The sequence below is a fragment of the Lactuca virosa genome, chromosome 5, assembly GCF_052849685.1.
Source record: "Lactuca virosa cultivar CGN04683 chromosome 5, Lactuca_virosa_CGN04683_v6, whole genome shotgun sequence".
NCBI classification, from domain to species: domain Eukaryota; kingdom Viridiplantae; phylum Streptophyta; class Magnoliopsida; order Asterales; family Asteraceae; genus Lactuca; species Lactuca virosa.
In genome coordinates, this window is record NC_136430.1 from 259,868,055 (window position 1) to 259,886,755 (window position 18,701).

The window sequence follows — 18,701 nt, forward strand, 5'->3', positions numbered from 1 at the left end:
GGTGAGAGTTGGACGATGTGAGAAGCCTTTTACCCAAATGTTGGCCCCTCCATCTAGCAGAGTATGGATGATAACCACGGACTATTCTAGATAGTCCAGTGGAACACTAGCAGGCTCGAAACATGTAGGTGTTGTGAACGATGTGTTCACCGGTGTACTCTAAAAACCCATTGACATGTATTTCTAGTGGACTCTCAAAAATGATATTGTCAATAAACGAGATAACCCTGGCAGTTGTGCCCGAATGACAATACCGACAGCTGCGCCTCATAGAGAATGTCACAATTCTGGCAGCTACGCCTAAGTGATAGAACTAGCAGCTGTGCTTGACAGCTGTGTCATTGACAACGATGGAATTCGTACCTATTCCTTAGGATAATCCTTAGGAATGAACGAATGAGAAATAGCTGATTCTTAGGGTAGATCCTTAAGAGTAAAGAAGATAATGGGGATGGGTAATTCGGTTAACTGTTTGATGATTAAACATACTAATTATATTATTGTGGGTTGAAAACCCTATGTACTCACCAGGTTTCCCAACCTGACCCACTCAGTTTATTTATATCACAGATGTTGATATGAAGTCACATTACACTGAGAGATTAAGGAGACATAAATCACTAGTGATAATGAATGTAAGTTCTGTTTATGCTTATGTTTCTGTATTGACGATGACATCCCAAATGTTTTAAACTGAATAAGAATACTTTTCTTCGGAAATGATTTGATAACGTATTTATCATGTTTTACTAGGAACAAATTCCACAACATTTTTATTAAAAGAGGTACTCTGATTTTTATAAAGCATAAACAAAAATTGGTCTTTTCTGGCCGTGAAAATGGGGATGTCACAAGTGGTGCCTTTGGAGGATATTCAGGTGGATGACAGCCTGAACTACATTGAGCGGCAAGGGGCGATCCTCGATAGGTGATCGAAGGACTTGAGGATTAAGAGGGTGGAGCTGGTAAAGGTGCAATGGCAGCACCACAATGGCTCGGAATGGACATGGTGCCAGAAGATGAGATGAGGGAGCACTACCCTGAGTCGTTTTTAGTAGCAGCAACGGACTTCGAGGAAGAAGTCTAATTCAAGTGGGGGAGATTTGTAACATCCGAGATTTTTCCAGGTATTATGAGAATTTTCCTTAATAAATTTATGAGTTGGTTGGTTGGAGTTTGACTTTGGGCCCTTAAGAGTGGGCTGAGGAACCTCGTACACGAGGCTTACATTGCTATGTACGCTCAGCGTACTCAGGAAAAGGAAACGTGGAAGCCATGCACGTACGCCCAGTGTACCAGGAGTACGCCCAACGTACGTGTGCAGATCCTTAAACCCTAAAATTAGAGTTTGCTCCCTATATAAAGAACATAACCCCTGTTAGTTCAGCCTCCCTTCACTCTTACCCAGCCACCACGAAAACCCTAGCTCCCTTTGTGTGACTTTGTGTTCTAGAAGCCATTTGAGAGTGTTTGTGTGTTGTTTTAGTGAGAAAAGAAGAAAGGAGCATGAAGAAGAAGTAAGGAACCACCAAGAGCTTGTAGATCCAGAGGAGTGACACCATTTCTGACTCATTTGAGGTATCAAGCTCCATACTTGACCATTGTATGCTTAGATTTGTTTATTTGGGGGTTTTTATGTCCTTTTAACCCCATTGTTGGGAGTGTTTGAGTATTGCTGGTTGCATAGCATAAGAGTTGTCCTTTTGGACTCTTAGAAGCACCTAGGGTCATAAAAATCAGATCTTGGTGGTTAAGCCAAAACCATGCAAGGGTTAGATGGTCTTAAAGTTTGTATAATGGACCAAAATCATGTTTTGACCCCAACCATCCATGCCAGCACCTAAGTTTGTAAATTTATGGCTTGGGAGGCCTTAAAGGACCTGCATCTACATTTTGGATGTAAAGACTTAATGGATTAAGTCAGAAGTGAAGTCCCAAGGAAACTGGGTAGTACGCTAAGCGTAAACCCTGGTACGCTATGCGTACTGGGGTGGTTCACGGTCCGTTACCGTTCATGGTCCGTTACCGTTCATGGTCAGTTACCGTTTACGGTCAACCTCCGTTTGGGGCCAAGAGTACGTTGGGCGTACTTGCCAGGTACGCCGTGCGTACGTGTGCAGAATGGAAACCATGGGCTTTTGGGCCTAAAGGATCTGAGCCTAGGCTTCGGGCCCTGTGGCCCACTGAGAAGTGCATTTTTGGACTTAGAAATCTGGAACTAGAGCATTGGGCCTATTGGGCCAAGATTGGACCCTTGGAGTTGTTACCTTTGGACTTGGAGCTTTTGGGCCCAATTAGGGGGATGGGGCCCAATTCAGGAATTGGGCAATTAGTGGGCCTTAAGGAGTCTTTAATAAGCCAATGGAGGTATGGGTTTAATAGATTAGAATTGGGACTCCTGAATGTCCCAATTAGACCAAGGGGTAAAATGGTCATTTTACACTAAGTTTTGTTATAGACTTTGATCGGGTGTTAATGTGTTTATGTTAGCCGGGAGTTATCAGAGCACCTGTTAGAGACTACCTTCCGTGAGATTCAGCATGCAGTTTTCGAGGTGAGTTACCTTCCAGAAGAGGTGGGTCTACGGCCACAATGTCGGCCCACCAACAGGGATTGTTGTTAGATGATTGTATGTGTGATAATTATCTAGGTTGCTATTATTAGATGTGCTTTATGTGCCAGTATGATATGTTGTATGTGATAGCGGTAGTAAGAGGGAATAGTCCCCCGCCTCGTTCGTTAGGACCGAAGGGTAGGTCAGTACCCCACGAATGCTTGATAGTATGGTTATGACAGTACGATTATGACAGCATGATTATGATAGTATGATTATGAGTTGCTAGTAGTAGGTGGGGAATAGTCCCTGTTGCCGGTTGAGATAGACCGGAGTGTAGGTCAGCACCCCAAAACTGCTTGACATGGGTTGGTCAGCACCCCAGAACTGCTTGACACGGGTTGGCCAGCACCCCATAACTGCTTGACATGGGTGGGTCGGGCTCCCCAGAATTGCCCGACAGTATGTATGTTGTTCGGTATGTGGTATGATGGGGGAACTCACTAAGCTTTGTGCTTACAGTTTTTAGTTTTGGTTTCAGGTACCTCTTCGTCTAAGGGGAAGGAGCCGGCAGGGTAGCAGCGCATCGCACACACATGATTCCGCATTTTAGAATTATGGGATTGTACTCTGACATTATTACTATTTGACACTATGGGTTTTGAGATATGTAACTATGGTTTATGAACTAATGTGATATCAGCAATGTTTTCCTCAACCAAATTTTATAAGCATTATAATTAAAACAAAAAATTTTGGTCTCGATTTTTGGGATGTTACAATTTTCTGTAGCAAGTAAAAGGTATTGTTTAACTGTGTATTACCCCAGAAAATCCTATATTTTCTATTTATAAAAGTGTTGTGGTCTCAACCCTAAGACCGAATATCAGTGTATGTATGTTTTTGTATCCACAAGATTTTATAGGTGTTCCATAAAATTATGTTGGAGAGGATCTCTAAGTGAGCCGTTTTAACCATACTTGATTATGACGAATTCGCCTGTCGTGGCGTTCTTAGGCGCCGACTTGATTGACGGTAAGGTTTGTCACCCTAGACTGGCCTACTCTAACTGTAGCGAACAGCTCAGGTGTGGGGTGTCACCCCGTATAGATCTATACACAAACTCCCGCTCTCCCTCCAGGAGACTCTGGTTATAACTACAGGCTACGATCGTACACTCTAGAGGTGTCAACCGACATGTCTCACTAGCAACCTTGACTAAGTTTACGCGATTATTGTATTATGTTATATAATGTTTGCTTGTATGTTCTATGTTTTAAAAAAATATCCAACGAGTGTGTAAATGAATGTACGAGGCCCAAAAGACATGTAGTAAGACCACTATGGCCCTGTAAACATGTAACTATAGTTTAGGTCCAATAAGCATGTATATGGGCCACTAAGGCCCATTAAACATGTAATGCATAGTTTAGGTCCAATAAGTATGTATATGGGCCACTAAGGCCCATTAAACATGTAATGCATAGTTTAGGTCCAATAAGTATGTATATGGGCCACTAAGGCCCAACATACATGTAATGTAAAATTCAGGCCCAATAAGCATGTAAATGGACCACTAGAGCCCATTAACATGGATTATATATGTTAGGCCCAAAAACATGAAAATTTACACTTTTAGTCTATTTGTATGTAAGTTGACATTTTTGGCCCAAGTAACCATAAATTGATATATTCAACCCATTAATATAAAATTTACATTTTCATCCCCTTTTTAAATAAAATGACATTTTCAGCCCAAGTTTTTTGAAAATAACATTTTGGGCCCAAATTCAAATAAAGTGACATTTTCAGCCCCTAAAACCGTAAATTTACCTTTTTGGCTCAAAGTTGTGTTAAATGACAGTTTAATCCATAAAATTTGTAAATTTACAATTCAGGCCCTTGGAAAATCGTGAAGGCCCATTTTAAGGCCCATGATACGAAATTTAACACTTTTGGCCCTTTTTATACCATGATGTCATAAAACCCCATTTTTATACAAAAATGACTCTTTTGGTCCATGAAAAACCGTGAATATCATAAGAGGCTTCATCTTTTTGTTTTTTTGTCAAAAATGGTACTTTTACAAGATTTTGTTTAGTTTTTCAACATTCTTAACTTGTTTAGCACATTTGTCTTAAGGTAAGTTGTATAAAGTGTTGTAGTTTCCAAATATTTTCAAGATCTATGAAGTTCTTCACACAATCACAACATATAACTTAGAAAACACACATAAACATGCACAAATATATAGCTCTAACACATAGCAACTTGTATCCTCCACCAAAACATAGCAAAACCGAAAAATAAGGGGTATGAATTCACCTTGCTTTGAAGTTTCGGTTTTTGATGAAGAATGAAGTGAAGATCTCGGCTCTAGTAAGCTCCTTGAGGTGGTTTTCGAACTATATGAAGTTCAAGAGTATAGATCATGAAATGATATGGGTTATGAAAAGAATTTTTGATGAAATCTAGAAGTTAAACCATAAGTTCAAGTAAGAACTTACCAAGGATGATGATCTTGATGAAAAATCCTCTTGAAAACACACAAAATCTCAAAAATTAGAGGAGGAAGGAGGAGTTCTTGATTGGTTTCTTGAGAGATTTTTGAAAGAATATGGAGATGGTGAGGGGTGAGAGGTTCGGCTGAGGGTAGAAGAAGAGAGAGCGAGAAAATATTGAGGTGATGTTTGCATGGAGAACCACCATGCAAACATGAGGTGTCACAAGCAAATAATTCTTCATTTCTCTTTTTTTTTGTTTAATAAATGGGCCGAGAATTGGGCTAAAGAGAGATGAGAATGAAATGATTTGGGCCCATTATTGGCTTTATTCGAATTTTAAGAAGCCTAATAATATTTTTCGGCCCATTGGGTCAAATGAAATAATTTATGGCTCAACAAGGCCGATTAGAGATAAGATGTATTATTCTTGGACCACAAGGCCCAAAATGCTAAAGTTTCATGAATGTGGGTCCAATTAGAGCCCAATTAGGGTTCCTAGGCCCAAAATATTCAAGTTGAAGGTTTATTGATTCATTAACCCAATAAGAGAATCCTAGATCATATTAAACTTGAACCGGGATTTTTAGGGTTCTTCAACCCTTGGTTGACTATATGAGATGCTTTGTATAAGGTTTTGAACTTTACTGGAGAATATTGATTAAATTGTTGTCATTGAATAAGCATAGTGTAGAATATCAAATTAGGGTTAGAAGTATCACAGTAGATGATGTTTACATGAGACTAGAATTTCCTAGCTAAAATGCTAGTTGTGACAAGTTCAATGTCGATAGTACAAGTTTTTGAAGGGGATATAAATAGACCTTGCAATCTATTATATGATGTTTTAAAATAACTATTTACTTTACAAAATTTTGGAATTATGCTCACTGCAACAAATATATATCGAATATATATTTTTTCCAATCAAACAAGTGGATTAAATGTCACACCCCCAAACCAGAACGGCGGAAACATTTGGGAGTGGAGGACTTCATGTATAGTATCACAACAATGCATAATAGTAATCAAGGTACCACAACAACCATTGTATTTAAAAGTTATACGTTTTACAACTGTGTTCAAAACATAATGTATATGAACTCAAAAGTACAAGTTTAAAAGACACGAGTTTATAGATCTCCGTCTTCTCAAAAGGTGTGGCTATACCTATATTATTGTTTCCCTGAGAATACAAGTAGGTTTTGAAAAGATGTCAACAATTAAGTTGGTGATATCATAAGTATGTTTGCAACTGAAATCTATTTTCTTGTTCATTGATAAAGTAAACATGTTTTTCCCAGAAAATCATATATTTTCTGCTATGTTATCTTGTAAGCAAAATGTGTGATACTTTCTGTACTATGAATTTGTAAAATGTAGTTTAGTTCTCATAAAACCATGAAAAGTATGTCTTCTTTGTATGTAAAGTGTTACTTATTCATACACTAATCATTTTGTTCAATATCAAAGTGTGAGTTATTATAACCATACTAGATGACCTAGGATGGCCTGAACACGACGTTCTTTAGGCGTCACAAAAGCTACAACATTTGTCACCACAAGTCTGCTGACCTAGCTGTTGCAAGCAACTCTGGTGCGGGATTGTTAGTCTCGTATAGATCTATACACAAGTGTCACGCTCCCCTTCAAGGAGATTCTGGTTATAATTTCAGGACTTTTGTTGGTACTTGGAAAAGTACATGAAGATAGTCTCACAAATGCTATATTGATGATTACGCATAGAACATTGAAAGGTTACTTTGTAATAAATACACTGTAAGTAAGTTTCATAAACAGTATAGAATATAGTTTATAAGTTTGTTTTAAGTAAGGTAATCTGTTTGTTTTCCAATAGTTATCCTTTGTTTGTTTTCTGTTATGTACTATGTTTGTTTTCCTGTTATGTACTTTGAAAACTTGAAACTAATTAATGAGTCCTCTAAACTATACCTATTATAGTTTAGCTGTTTGTTTTACTGTAAAAATCTGTAATACTGTCATTCCATGAAATTCTCTGTTTGTACCCATGTAGTATCAAACAGTTTGAAAACCATTTTATATTTATATAAATGTAATATTTATATAATTGTGATTAATTAAATCTTCGATTAAATAACTTTACCCCAAGCCCACAACCAAACAAGGAACAGGAAATGGGGTCAAATTACATATTCTAAATCTTCTGAATCCAAATTATATAATTTACACAGATATAAATATGTAACTTTTAACAATTATAACAATTTAAAATATACTAAAACATTTAAAAATCTTTTGAGATATTAACACAATTTTATTGTGTTTCACTTGTATTCCCCCCTACAACAGTTAAAAATCATAAAAATGTAGGGGCATGAACTCACCTTTCGTGAGTGATTTGATTTAGGATGGCAAGTTTCTCGAGTGAAATCCCGAAGCACAACGAGTCCTATTTAGCATATTATGATATAAATATGTATATATTTAGTGTTCATAATCATAAAGGTGTATATGAAACAACCTATGGTGTAAGAAACACTTACCAAAGAAGTGTTAGAATCGAAAATGGAAGGCTGATATGTGTTCACGGCCCAAGAAGGGTTCACGGTTCAAGAAGGGTTCGCAGCCTATATGGGTGTTCACGGCCCAGTGTTCTTAATGAATGAAGAACACCTAAAGATCCTAAGCAAGTTTCTAAGAAGATTCAAACGTTTTCGGTCGCGTGTTCTTCGTTATCTTCGTGAAAACTAGTGAAATTAACGGGTTTCATTCTAGTATAAGAAGATTGAAGGATGTTTTTGAAATGATAACAAGATCAAGAAATGATACCTGTTAGATCCTATGAAGAACTAGTGATTATCGCGTGGATATGATGAGAAAGGATGAGTTTAGCATGTTCTTGAGGAGAGAGGATGTTCTTGGCTGATGATACTTGAGAGAAAAGGGTTGGATTTTCGTTTGAAAGTGTAGAAATGAATTAAAATCAGCCAATATATATATATATATATATATATATATATATATATATATATATATATATATATATATATATATATATATATATATATATATATATATATATATGGAAGGGGTTCACGGCCATGAATCTCGTATGCGGCCCGAAGCCTGATCACGGCCTCGGTTCACGATCCGAAGGCGGTTCACTGTTCACGGCCCGAAGGCAGCAAACAGTTCACGACCATGCGAGGTTTACGGTCATGTTTTCGGTCCGAAGAGAAGAAAGAAAGAAGGAAAGAGGATGTGAAGTTTCTCGGTTTTTCAAGCGTTTTCCTTCTACGTTTTACCACAAATATTCTAAGGTTTTCAACATGTAATAAGTATTATTCTAACCTTAGTAGAAATCAAAACAATAAAAGGGGACTTTAGTTGACCCAAGTTTGACTTTGGTTGACTAGGGTTGACTTTACAAGTAGAAAATAACGGGATGTTACATTAGCCCCCCGTTAGAGAGAATTTCGTCCTGAAATTAGTACTATAGCTTTACAGAAAGACTACTGAAAAAGATGTGGATATTTCTGTTGCATTTGATCCTCCCGCTCGAAAGTGAATTCAGGTCATCGTTTTGCATTCCAACGAACCTTCACTATCGGGATACGGCTTTGTTTAGTTCTCTTGACTTCCCTATCTAGGATTTCTACTGGTTGTTCTAACAAGTTGAGAATCTCATTTAATTCGATTTCTTCGAGATTTGAGACATGAAATACGGGATGAATGTTACTGAGTTCATGCGGTAGATTGAGTTCGTAAGCAACAGGACCAATTCTAGCAATGATCTGGAATGGTCCAATGTACCTTGGACTTAGTTTGCCATGTTTACCAAAACGTATCAATCCTTTCCAGGGTGGGACCTTCAATAGAACGCGGTCACCAACCTGAAATTCCAAGGGTTTTCATCTTTTATCCGCATAACTCTTCTGTCTATCTCGAGAAGCTTTCAACCGTTCCCAGATTTGGACTATCTTTTATGTGATTTCACGAATGATCTCGGGACCGGTTTGAGTACTTTCAGGTATTTGGTTCTTTTCTAGTTGCGTATCGCCCACTTCAGCCCATCATAGTGGGGATCTGCACTTACGGCCATAGAGAGCTTCAAAGGGTGCAACTTTAATACTAGTGTGATAGTTGTTGTTGTAGGAGAATTCAACAAGTGGTAAATGGGTATCCCAAGCTTTACCGAAATCTAACACACAAGCCCTTAACATGTCTTCCAGCATTTGAATTGTTCTCTCACTTTTCCCATCAGTCTGAGGATGGTACGTTGTACTCATGTCAAGATTTTTTCCCAAGGATTTTTGCAATGATTGATAAAACCGTGAGATAAATCTACTATCTCGGTCAGAGATAATAGATATTGGCACACCGTGAAACTGTACTATTTATTTTATGTACGTCCTTGTTAACTTCTCCATTTTATCTGTTTCTTTTATTGGCAGGAAGTGGACTGATTTGGTTAATCTATCGACAATAAAACAAATGGTATCATGACCACCCGTTGTTCTGGGTAACTTGGTTATGAAATCCATTGTAATTCGCTCCCACTTCCACTCAGGTATTTCTGGCTTACGAAACTTTTCTCTGCACCGGTATCGAAAAGAATGCATGCGTAAGAGTCGTTGAGAAGGAATGTATCGGTCACCACATTAGGATCCGCTATTGCTTCTTCATAACCATTCGCCAAGACTCTTCCAGTACCACCAACGTTCTTTAAATTTGGAAATTTTTTCTTGAAATGCCCTACTTCCCCACATTCATAACATGCTTGGCTCACTCCTGCAGCAGGGACTTGAGAAATAGGCTGTGCTAGTTCCCTACAGAAACGGGCAGTGTGTCCCTTTCTGTTACAATTCTCGCAGTGCATTTCTCTGCAAGTTCCAGTATGATGGAAGTTGCATTTATTGCACTTTGGCAAATATCCAACATATCTACATGGTGTTGCTGGAGTGGTAGACAAAGTGGTAGGAACAGGAGTTGGAACAACAGTAGGAACATTAGCAGCGTGTGCTGCCACTATTTGTTGCTTTTTCGAGGGCTCTTGAGACGATTGCCCTTTTCGATTGTTCCAGAATTTCTTCTTCTTATTGCTCCTTTCCTTGGGTTTCTCAGGGATAGGTACCATAGAGCCATGACGAACGCCACGGTCTACTAGTGCCTGTGCCAAACGCTTGGCACTGTCAAAGGTGAGAGGGTTAGCAGCTATAACATTCTCTTGTATCTGAGGAGAGAGTCCCCAGATATATCTCTCAACTTTCTTACTCTCGGTGGGAACCATCCCTGGACACAAAATAACCAGATCACTGAACCTGGCAGTATATGCAATTATATCGGAGTCTTTCATCGTCAGACTCCAAAGTTCTTCCTCTAGCTTTTGAATTTCGCCGCGGGGACAATATTCTGCTAGCATCAGGGTTTTTAGATCATCCCAGCCCATAGCATTGGCGACTGGAAGGGACAAGGATTTGACATAGCCATTCCATCAGGAAAGGGCTCTGTCCAGGAAGGTACATGCTGTAAACTTAACTTTGCTTGCTTCGGGGCATGCACATATTTCAAACACTGATTCTATTTTCTCAAACCAGTGTGTCAGAGTACATGAAAACATCACTAGTGTATATACATTGATTTAGACTACATCCCAAAAGAGTAAGTAGAGTATGCTCTACTCGCGAGGAGTATGGTTCGGATTCCTACTAGATTCAGCACTGAACCTAGCCAACTGGCGATCTGTGGCATACATACGCCTTTCTAGTATGGATTGACGTTCTCGAAGTTCTCTAACTTCAGTTCGACTTGCCGCTAGTTCCCTTCGTCAGGTTTCGGTAATATTCCTTGTTGTCTCGTGGTTTCTAATTAGGTGGTGAAGACGGATTGTGTTGACTCTTGTGGTAGCCTTAACTGGTATGACTCCGTCGATAACAGATCTTCCTTGTTCAACGTTACACGTAACCTGACGAACTAATACGGGAAGGGCTTTGTCTGCTGAGCCTCCTTCGTCAAGATTGTAAAAGCTTCAGTGTCCACAATAAGGATGGTCTTGACCCTTCTCATGACTCCACCTATCTAAATTCACCGCCCACTGAGGTGTCAGACCATGAAAATTTTGTCGAGGATTGGGATTTTGGGCAACTTGAGGTGGGTTATAGGCTCCTGATTCCGAATCAAAATCTTCAGGAAAATCTTATTCTATTGGGTCTGCAGGATCATCCTCTGGTTCAGCATTGAGCCATCCCCCATTCCCTTGATTGGGAAAGTATGGATCTCCCGGTAGATGAAAACCAGCCATGTTATCTAGGCGAGAATAGGAAGATAAGAGACATCCAATAGATTTGTAAAGTCAAAATAAACAATTTCAAGTTTCTATATAAGAAACTTATAGTTAACAGTTAATGTATTCTGTATGGCATGACTCATACTGGGTACTTCTATAACTACAAAGTGTATACTAATTATATATAACCTGGGTAGAATAGACCTTCGAATAAATGATCCTGCTCTAAGTCCACAACCAAACAAGGAACATGAAATAAAGCTAGATCACAAATTCTAAGTCTGTAAAACCTTAATTATATATAACTGAAATATATACTTAATATTTATAGCTCTACCAAAATGATTCATTGTTTTCACATGTTTTTTTCTAGTAAGGATGACTCTCGTGTATCTTGTCGTCTTTATGTTATAGTGTCATAAAATACTCCTATAGTATTTTACCTATTCTGTTTGATTCTAGGATTCTTCTGGTACTTAGGTAAGTTTTAGACTTGTTGCAACACCACTATTACTCCCAAACACATGTTGGTCATATCTGAAATAAATATAGTTGATCAGGCTATATTCATCCCAGATATGATTACATAACTGTCCAGGTTTAACTATAGTGTCCAACATCCAAATACTTTTGTAATTATTGATAAAACCGTGAGGTAAATCTACTATCTCGGTCAGAGATAATAGATATTGGCACACCATGCAACCGTACTATTTATTTTATGTACGTCCTTGTTAACTTTTCCATTTTATCTGTTTCTTTTATTGGCAGGAAGTGGGCGGATTTGGTTAATCTATCAACAATAACCCAAATGGTATCATGACCACCCGTTGTTCTGGGTAACATGGTTATGAAATCCATTGTAATTCGCTCCCACTTCCACTCAGGTATTTCTGGTTGTTGAAGTAAACCTAAGGGCTTTTGATTTTCTACATTGACTTTGGCACAAGTTAGACACTTGACCAGAAAAGTAGCTATTTCGGCTTTCATGTTTGGCCACCAATAGAGTTTCTTTAGGTCCAGATACATCTTGTCTGAACCCGGGTGAATAGAGTATCGAGTTTTATGGGCTTCACTCATGACAACATCTCTGTAGCCACCGAACTTCGGTGTCCATATTCGATTCATGAAATAACGAACTCCATTACCCTTGATTTCCATTTTTTTCCCATTCCCTTCAAGGCTTCACCTGTCATGTTCTCAGGTTTCAAGGCTTCCAACTGAGCCTCCTTGATATGTGTGGATAAGTAGGAATGGATAGTCATAGTCAGAGACTTTACTCGGCGGCCCGAGTACTCTTTGCGACTAAGGGCATCTGCTACCACATTGGCCTTGCCAGGGTGATAACGAATCTCACATTCGTAATCATTCAGTATCTCTACCCATCGTCGTTGCCTCATGTTGAGTTCTTTATGATCAAAGATGTGTTGAAGTCTTTTATGATCAGTAAAGACTGTGCACTTTGTACCGTATAGATAATGTCTCCAGATCTTCAAGGCAAAAACCACTGCTCCCAGTTCGAGATCGTGCATAGTATAATTGACTTCGTGGTTCTTAAGTTGTCTTGAGGCATAGGATATAACCTTTCCTCGTTGCCTAAGAACACAACCTAGCCCTTGATTAGACGCGTCGCAGTAGACTACAAAATCTTCCGTCCCTTCTGGGAGGGACAAGATCGGTGCACTGCAGAGGGCTTGTTTAAGGTCTGGAAAGCAGTTTCTTGTTTCTCCTCCCATCCGAATGACACACCTTTTTGAGTCAAGGTGGTGAGTGGCTATGTAATCTTGGAAAAATTCTGAATGAATCTCCTCTAGTAGCCATTGAGACCTAAAACCTGTCGAATTTATGTTGGGGTTCGTGGGGTCGCCTAATTTTCGATAGCTTTGATCTTGGAAGGATCAACATGTATTCCATCCTTGCTGACTACATGACCTAGAAACTCCACCTTTTGAATCCAGAATTCACATTTGGAGAACTTCGCATAAAATTTCTCTGCCCTCAAAGTTTCCAAGACTTGTGTCAAGTGTTGGTTGTGTTCTTCCTTACTCTGAGAATAGACAAGTATATCGTCAATGAAGACTATGACGAACTTGTCCAAGTAAGGCCGACACACTCGATTCATAAGGTCCATGAATACTATAGGTGCATTCGTTAGACCAAAGGGTATCACTACGAATTCGTAATGACCGTAGCGAGTTCTGAAAGCAGTCTTTGGAATGTCTGACTCCTGGACTCGCAGTTGGTGGTATCCTGATCTCAGGTCAATCTTGGAGAAGAAACTAGCTCCTTGGAGTTAATCAAAGAGGTCATCTATCCGTGGCAAATGGTATCGATTTTTAACGGTAAGTTTGTTTAATTCTCGGTAGTCTATGCATATACGAAACGATCCTTCCTTCTTTTTCACAAACAAGACCGACGCTCCCCAGGATGAGAAGCTTGGTCTAATGAAGCCTTTGCTGAGTAGTTCGTTCAACTGGTTGGGCAGTTCTTGCATTTCTGAAGGTGCAAGACGATACGGGGCTTTAGCTACAGGGGTAGCTCCGGGAATTAAGTCGATTCGGAATTCGACTTGGCGTTCAGGAGGGACTCCTGATATATCTTCAGGGAACACATCAGGGAAATCACAGACTTCAGAGATATTCGTGATGCTTTTCACTTCTTGTGTCTTATAAACAATGTGAGCTAAGAAGGCGCAGTAATCTTTACAAAGATACTTCTGAGCCTTCACGCAAGAAATGATTTGAAGATTAGCACTAGATTTGTCTCCATAAATAACGAGATATTCGTTACTTGGCAGATTAAGACGGATAACTTTCTCCTAACACAGGATACCAGAACGGTGAAGACTCAACCAATCCATGCCGATTATGATGTCAAAACTTTTAATCGAAACCGTAATAAGGTCAATTTGGAATGAATGGTTATTTAGAGTAAGTGTGCATCTTATGTATATGTCATTGGTACATTCGGTTTTTTCGTTGGCCATCTCAACGATGATTGTATCATTTAGTGCTTTGGGATTTTGTTTTAGAAAGTGTTTGAACTTATGGCTTACGAAACGTTTCTCTGCACCGGTATCGAAAAGAATGCATGCGTAAGAGTCGTTGAGAAGGAACGTATCGGTCACCACATTAGGATCCGCTACTGCTTCTTCATAACCAATCGCCAAGACTCTTCCAGTACCACCAACGTTCTTTAAATTTGGAAAAATTTTCTTGAAATGCCCTACTTCCCCACATTCATAGCATGCTTGGCTCACTCCTGCAGCAGGGACTTGAGAAATAGGCTGTGCTAGTTCCCTACAGAAACGGGCAGTATGTCCCTTTCTGTTACAATTCTTGCAGTGCATTTCTCTGCAAGTTCCAGTATGATGGAAGTTGCATTTATTGCACTTTGGCAAATATCCAACATATCTACTTGGGGTTGCTGGAGTGGTAGACAAAGTGGTAGGAACAGGAGTTGGAACAACAGTAGGAACATTAGCAGCGTGTGCTGCCACTATTTGTTGCTTTTTCGAGGGCTCTTGAGACGATTGACCTTTTCGATTGTTCCAGAATTTCTTCTTCTTATTGCTCCCTTCCTTGGGTCTCTCAGGGATAGGTACCATAGAGCCATGACGAACTCCACGGTCTACTAGTGTCTGTGCCAAACGCTTGCCACTGTCAAAGGTGAGAGGGTTAGCAGCTATAACATTCTCTTGTATCTGAGGAGAGAGTCCCCAGATATATCTCTCAACTTTCTTACTCTCGGTGGGAACCATCCCTGGACACAAAATAACCAGATCACTAAACCTGGCAGTATATGCAATTATATCGGAGTCTTTCATCGTCAGACTCCAAAGTTCTTCCTCTAGCTTTTGAATTTCGTCGCGGGGACAATATTCTGCTAGCATCAGGGTTTTTAGATCATCCCAGCCCATAGCATTGGCGACTGGAAGGGATAAGGATTTGACATAGCCATTCCACCAGGAAAGGGCTCTGTCCAGGAAGGTACATGCTGCAAACTTAACTTTGCTTGCTTCCGGGCATGCACATATTTCAAACACTGATTCTATTTTCTCGAAACAGCGTGTCAGAGTAATGACACCTCCGGTGCCATCAAAAGTTTTGGGCTTTGCATTAGTAAAGTCTATATAGGAACACTCACGAGGGTGTCCAAGACCTTCGCCATGACCAGAAACTGGCGCACCACTGCCTGCTCCACTGTTACTACTGGAGTTGATTTGTGCCATGGCAGCACACACTGCTGCCTGAAAGACAGCAGCATCAAATTGTGGAGGAGGTGGTGGCGGTGGATTAGGTGGATCGTTGTTGTTTTTCCTATTAGACTTCCTGGGATGCATCTTTATCTTCAAGATAAAAATGGAAAGGTAGTAAGACATCAATAGTGATAATAAAATCAAATGTCTTTGAACTAATTACATTAGTTCTACAGGTATTCAGAAAAAGTTTACATAGTAGTCCAGTACAGGGAACAACTTGTAAAATGACAATGTGAAATTGGATAGTGATTTTTCAAAGGAGGTAATATGCTTGTCATATATTGGTATATTAGTTACATAGAATTCGGGAAAATTTAACCTTGTAGTAGGTCTACAATATACCAAATTAACTGAAAACTTGACAGCATACTGACCTATCGAAAATGAAATTTCGAGGTCGTACTATGTACATGAAAACATCACTAGTGTATATACACAGATTTAGACTACATCCCAAAAGAGTAAGTAGAGTATGCTCTACTCGCGAGGAGTACGGTTCGAATTCCTACTAGATTCAGCACTGAACCTAGCCAACTGGCGTTCTGTGGCATACATACGCCTTTCTAGTATGGATTGACGTTCTCGAAGTGCTCTAACTCTAGTTCGGCTTGCCGCTAGTTCCCTTCGTCAGGTTTCGGTAATATTCCTTGTTGTCTCGTGCATCAGGTGGTGAAGACGGATTGTGTTGACTCATATGGTAGCATTAACTTGTACGACTTCATCGATAACAGATCTTCCTTGTTCAACATTACACGTAACCTGACGAACTAATACGAGAAGGGCTCTGTCTGCTGAGCCTCCTTCGTCAAGATTGTAAAAGCTTCAGTGTCCACAATAAGGATGGTCTTGACCCTGCTCATGACTCCACCTATCTAAATTCACCGCCCACTGAGGTGTCAGACCATGAAAATTTTGTCGAGGATTGGGATTTTGGGCAACTTGAGGTGGGTTATAGGCTCCTGATTCCGAATCAAAATCTTCAGGAAAATCTTATTCTATTGGGTCTGCAGGATCATCCTCTGGTTCAGCATTGAGCCATCCCCCATTCCCTTGATTGGGAAAGTATGGATCTCCCGGTAGATGAAAACCAGCCATGTTATCTAGGCGAGAATAGGAAGATAAGAGACATCCAATAGATTTGTAAAGTCAAAATAAACAATTTCAAGTTTCTATATAAGAAACTTATAGTTAACAGTTAATGTATTCTGTATGGCATGACTCATACTGGGTACTTCTATAACTACAAAGTGTATACTAATTATATATAACCTGGGTAGAATAGACCTTCGAATAAATGATCCAGCACTAAGTCCACAACCAAACAAGGAACAGGAAATAAAGCTAGATCACAAATTCTAAGTCTATAAAACCTTAATTATATATAACTGAAATATATACTTAATATTTATAGCTCTACCAAAATGATACATAGTTTTCACATGTTTTTTTCTAGTAAGGATGACTCTCTTGTATCTTGTCGTCTTTATGTTATAGTGTCATAAAATACTCCTATAGTATTTTACCTATTCTGTTTGATTCTAGGGTTCTTCTGGTACTTAGGTAAGTTTTAGACTTGTTGCAACACCACTATTACTCCCAAACACATGTTGGTCATATCTGAAATAAATATAGTTGATCAGGATATATTGATCTCAGATATGATTACATAACTGTCCAGGTTTAACTGTAGTGTCCAACATCCAAATACTTTTGTATTGTTCTTACTGTGACATAGTTTCCTGAATATATGTATGTTAGTGTACTTCTTAAAAAATACTTCAATTTTAAAAGTATACTTGTATTCAGAGCGCTTCAACCCCATAGCATTTATAGTTTGTATATCTTTTATAGGTTGATATACTTAGTTCACTATAAACAATGCTTTGACACCAATCTGTCACACCCCCAAACCAGAACGGCGGAAACATTCGGGGGTGGAGGACTTCATGTATAGTATCACAACAATGCATAATAGTAATCAAAGTACAACAGCAACCGTTGTATTTACAAAGTTATAAGTTTTACAATTGTGTTCAAAACATAACGTATATGAACTCAAAAGTACAAGTTTGAAAGACACGAGTTTATAGATCTTCGTCTTCTCAAAAGATGTGGTTGTACCTGTATTACTGTTTCCCTGAGAATACAAATAGGTTTTGAAAAGGTGCCAACAATTAAGTTGGTAAGTTCATAAGTATGTTTGCAACTGAAATCTGTTTTCTTGTTCATTGATAAAGTAAACATGTTTTCCCATAAAATCCTATATTTTCTGCTATGATATCTTGTAAGTAAAATGTGTGATACTTTCCGTACTATAGATTTGTAAAATGTTGTTTAGTTCTCATAAAACCATGAAAAGTATGTTTTCTCTGTTTTGAAATAGGAATATGTGTTTATACTTGTAGTCATATCATATTATAGTCTTATAAATAAATAAAACTATGTGAAGTGTTACTTATTCATACACTAATCATTTTGTTCAATATCAAAGTGTGAGATATTATAACCATACTAGATGACCTAGGACGGCCTGAACACGACGTTCTTCAGGCGTCGCAAAAGCTACAACATTTGTCACCACAGGTCTGCCGACCTAGCTGTTTCAAGCAGCTCTGGTGCAGGACTGTCAGTCTCGTATAGATATATACATAACTGTCACGCTCCCCTTCAAGGGGATTCTAGTTATAATTTTCAGGACTTTTGTTGGTACCTGGAAAAGTACATGAAGATAGTCTCACAAATGCTATATTAATGATTACGCGTAGAACATTGAAAGGTTAATTTGTAATAAATACACTCTAAGTAAGTTTCATAAATTGTATAGAATATAGTTTATAAGTTTGTTTTCAGTAAGGTAATCTGTTTGTTTTCCAATAGTTATCCTCTGTTTGTTTTCCGTTATGTACTATGTTTGTTTTCCTGTTATGTACTTTGAAAACTTGAAACTAATAAACGAGTCCTCTAAACTATACCTATTATAGTTTAGTTGTTTGTTTAATACTGTTATTTCATGAAATTCTCTGTTTGTACCCATGTAGTATCAAACAGTTTGAAAACCATTTTATATTTATATAAATGTAATATTTATAAAATTGTGATTAATTAGATCTTCGATTA

General features: G+C 38.7%; 1 protein-coding gene across 1 annotated transcript; it reads right to left on the reverse strand.

Moving 5' to 3' along the window:
- Positions 1–14,141: 14,141 nt before the first annotated feature.
- LOC145112650 (uncharacterized) lies at positions 14,142–15,665 on the reverse strand. The gene has a single exon (XM_079048789.1). The coding sequence runs from the start codon at positions 15,663–15,665 to the stop codon at positions 14,142–14,144; it is 1,524 nt and encodes a 507-aa protein (XP_078904915.1).
- Between the last annotated feature and the right edge of the window lie 3,036 nt (positions 15,666–18,701).

Bases quoted from the DNA above. Each gene is read 5' to 3' on its own strand.
- LOC145112650 (XM_079048789.1), bottom strand. From the start codon at position 15,665: ATGCATCCCAGGAAGTCTAATAGGAAAAACAACAACGATCCACCTAAT.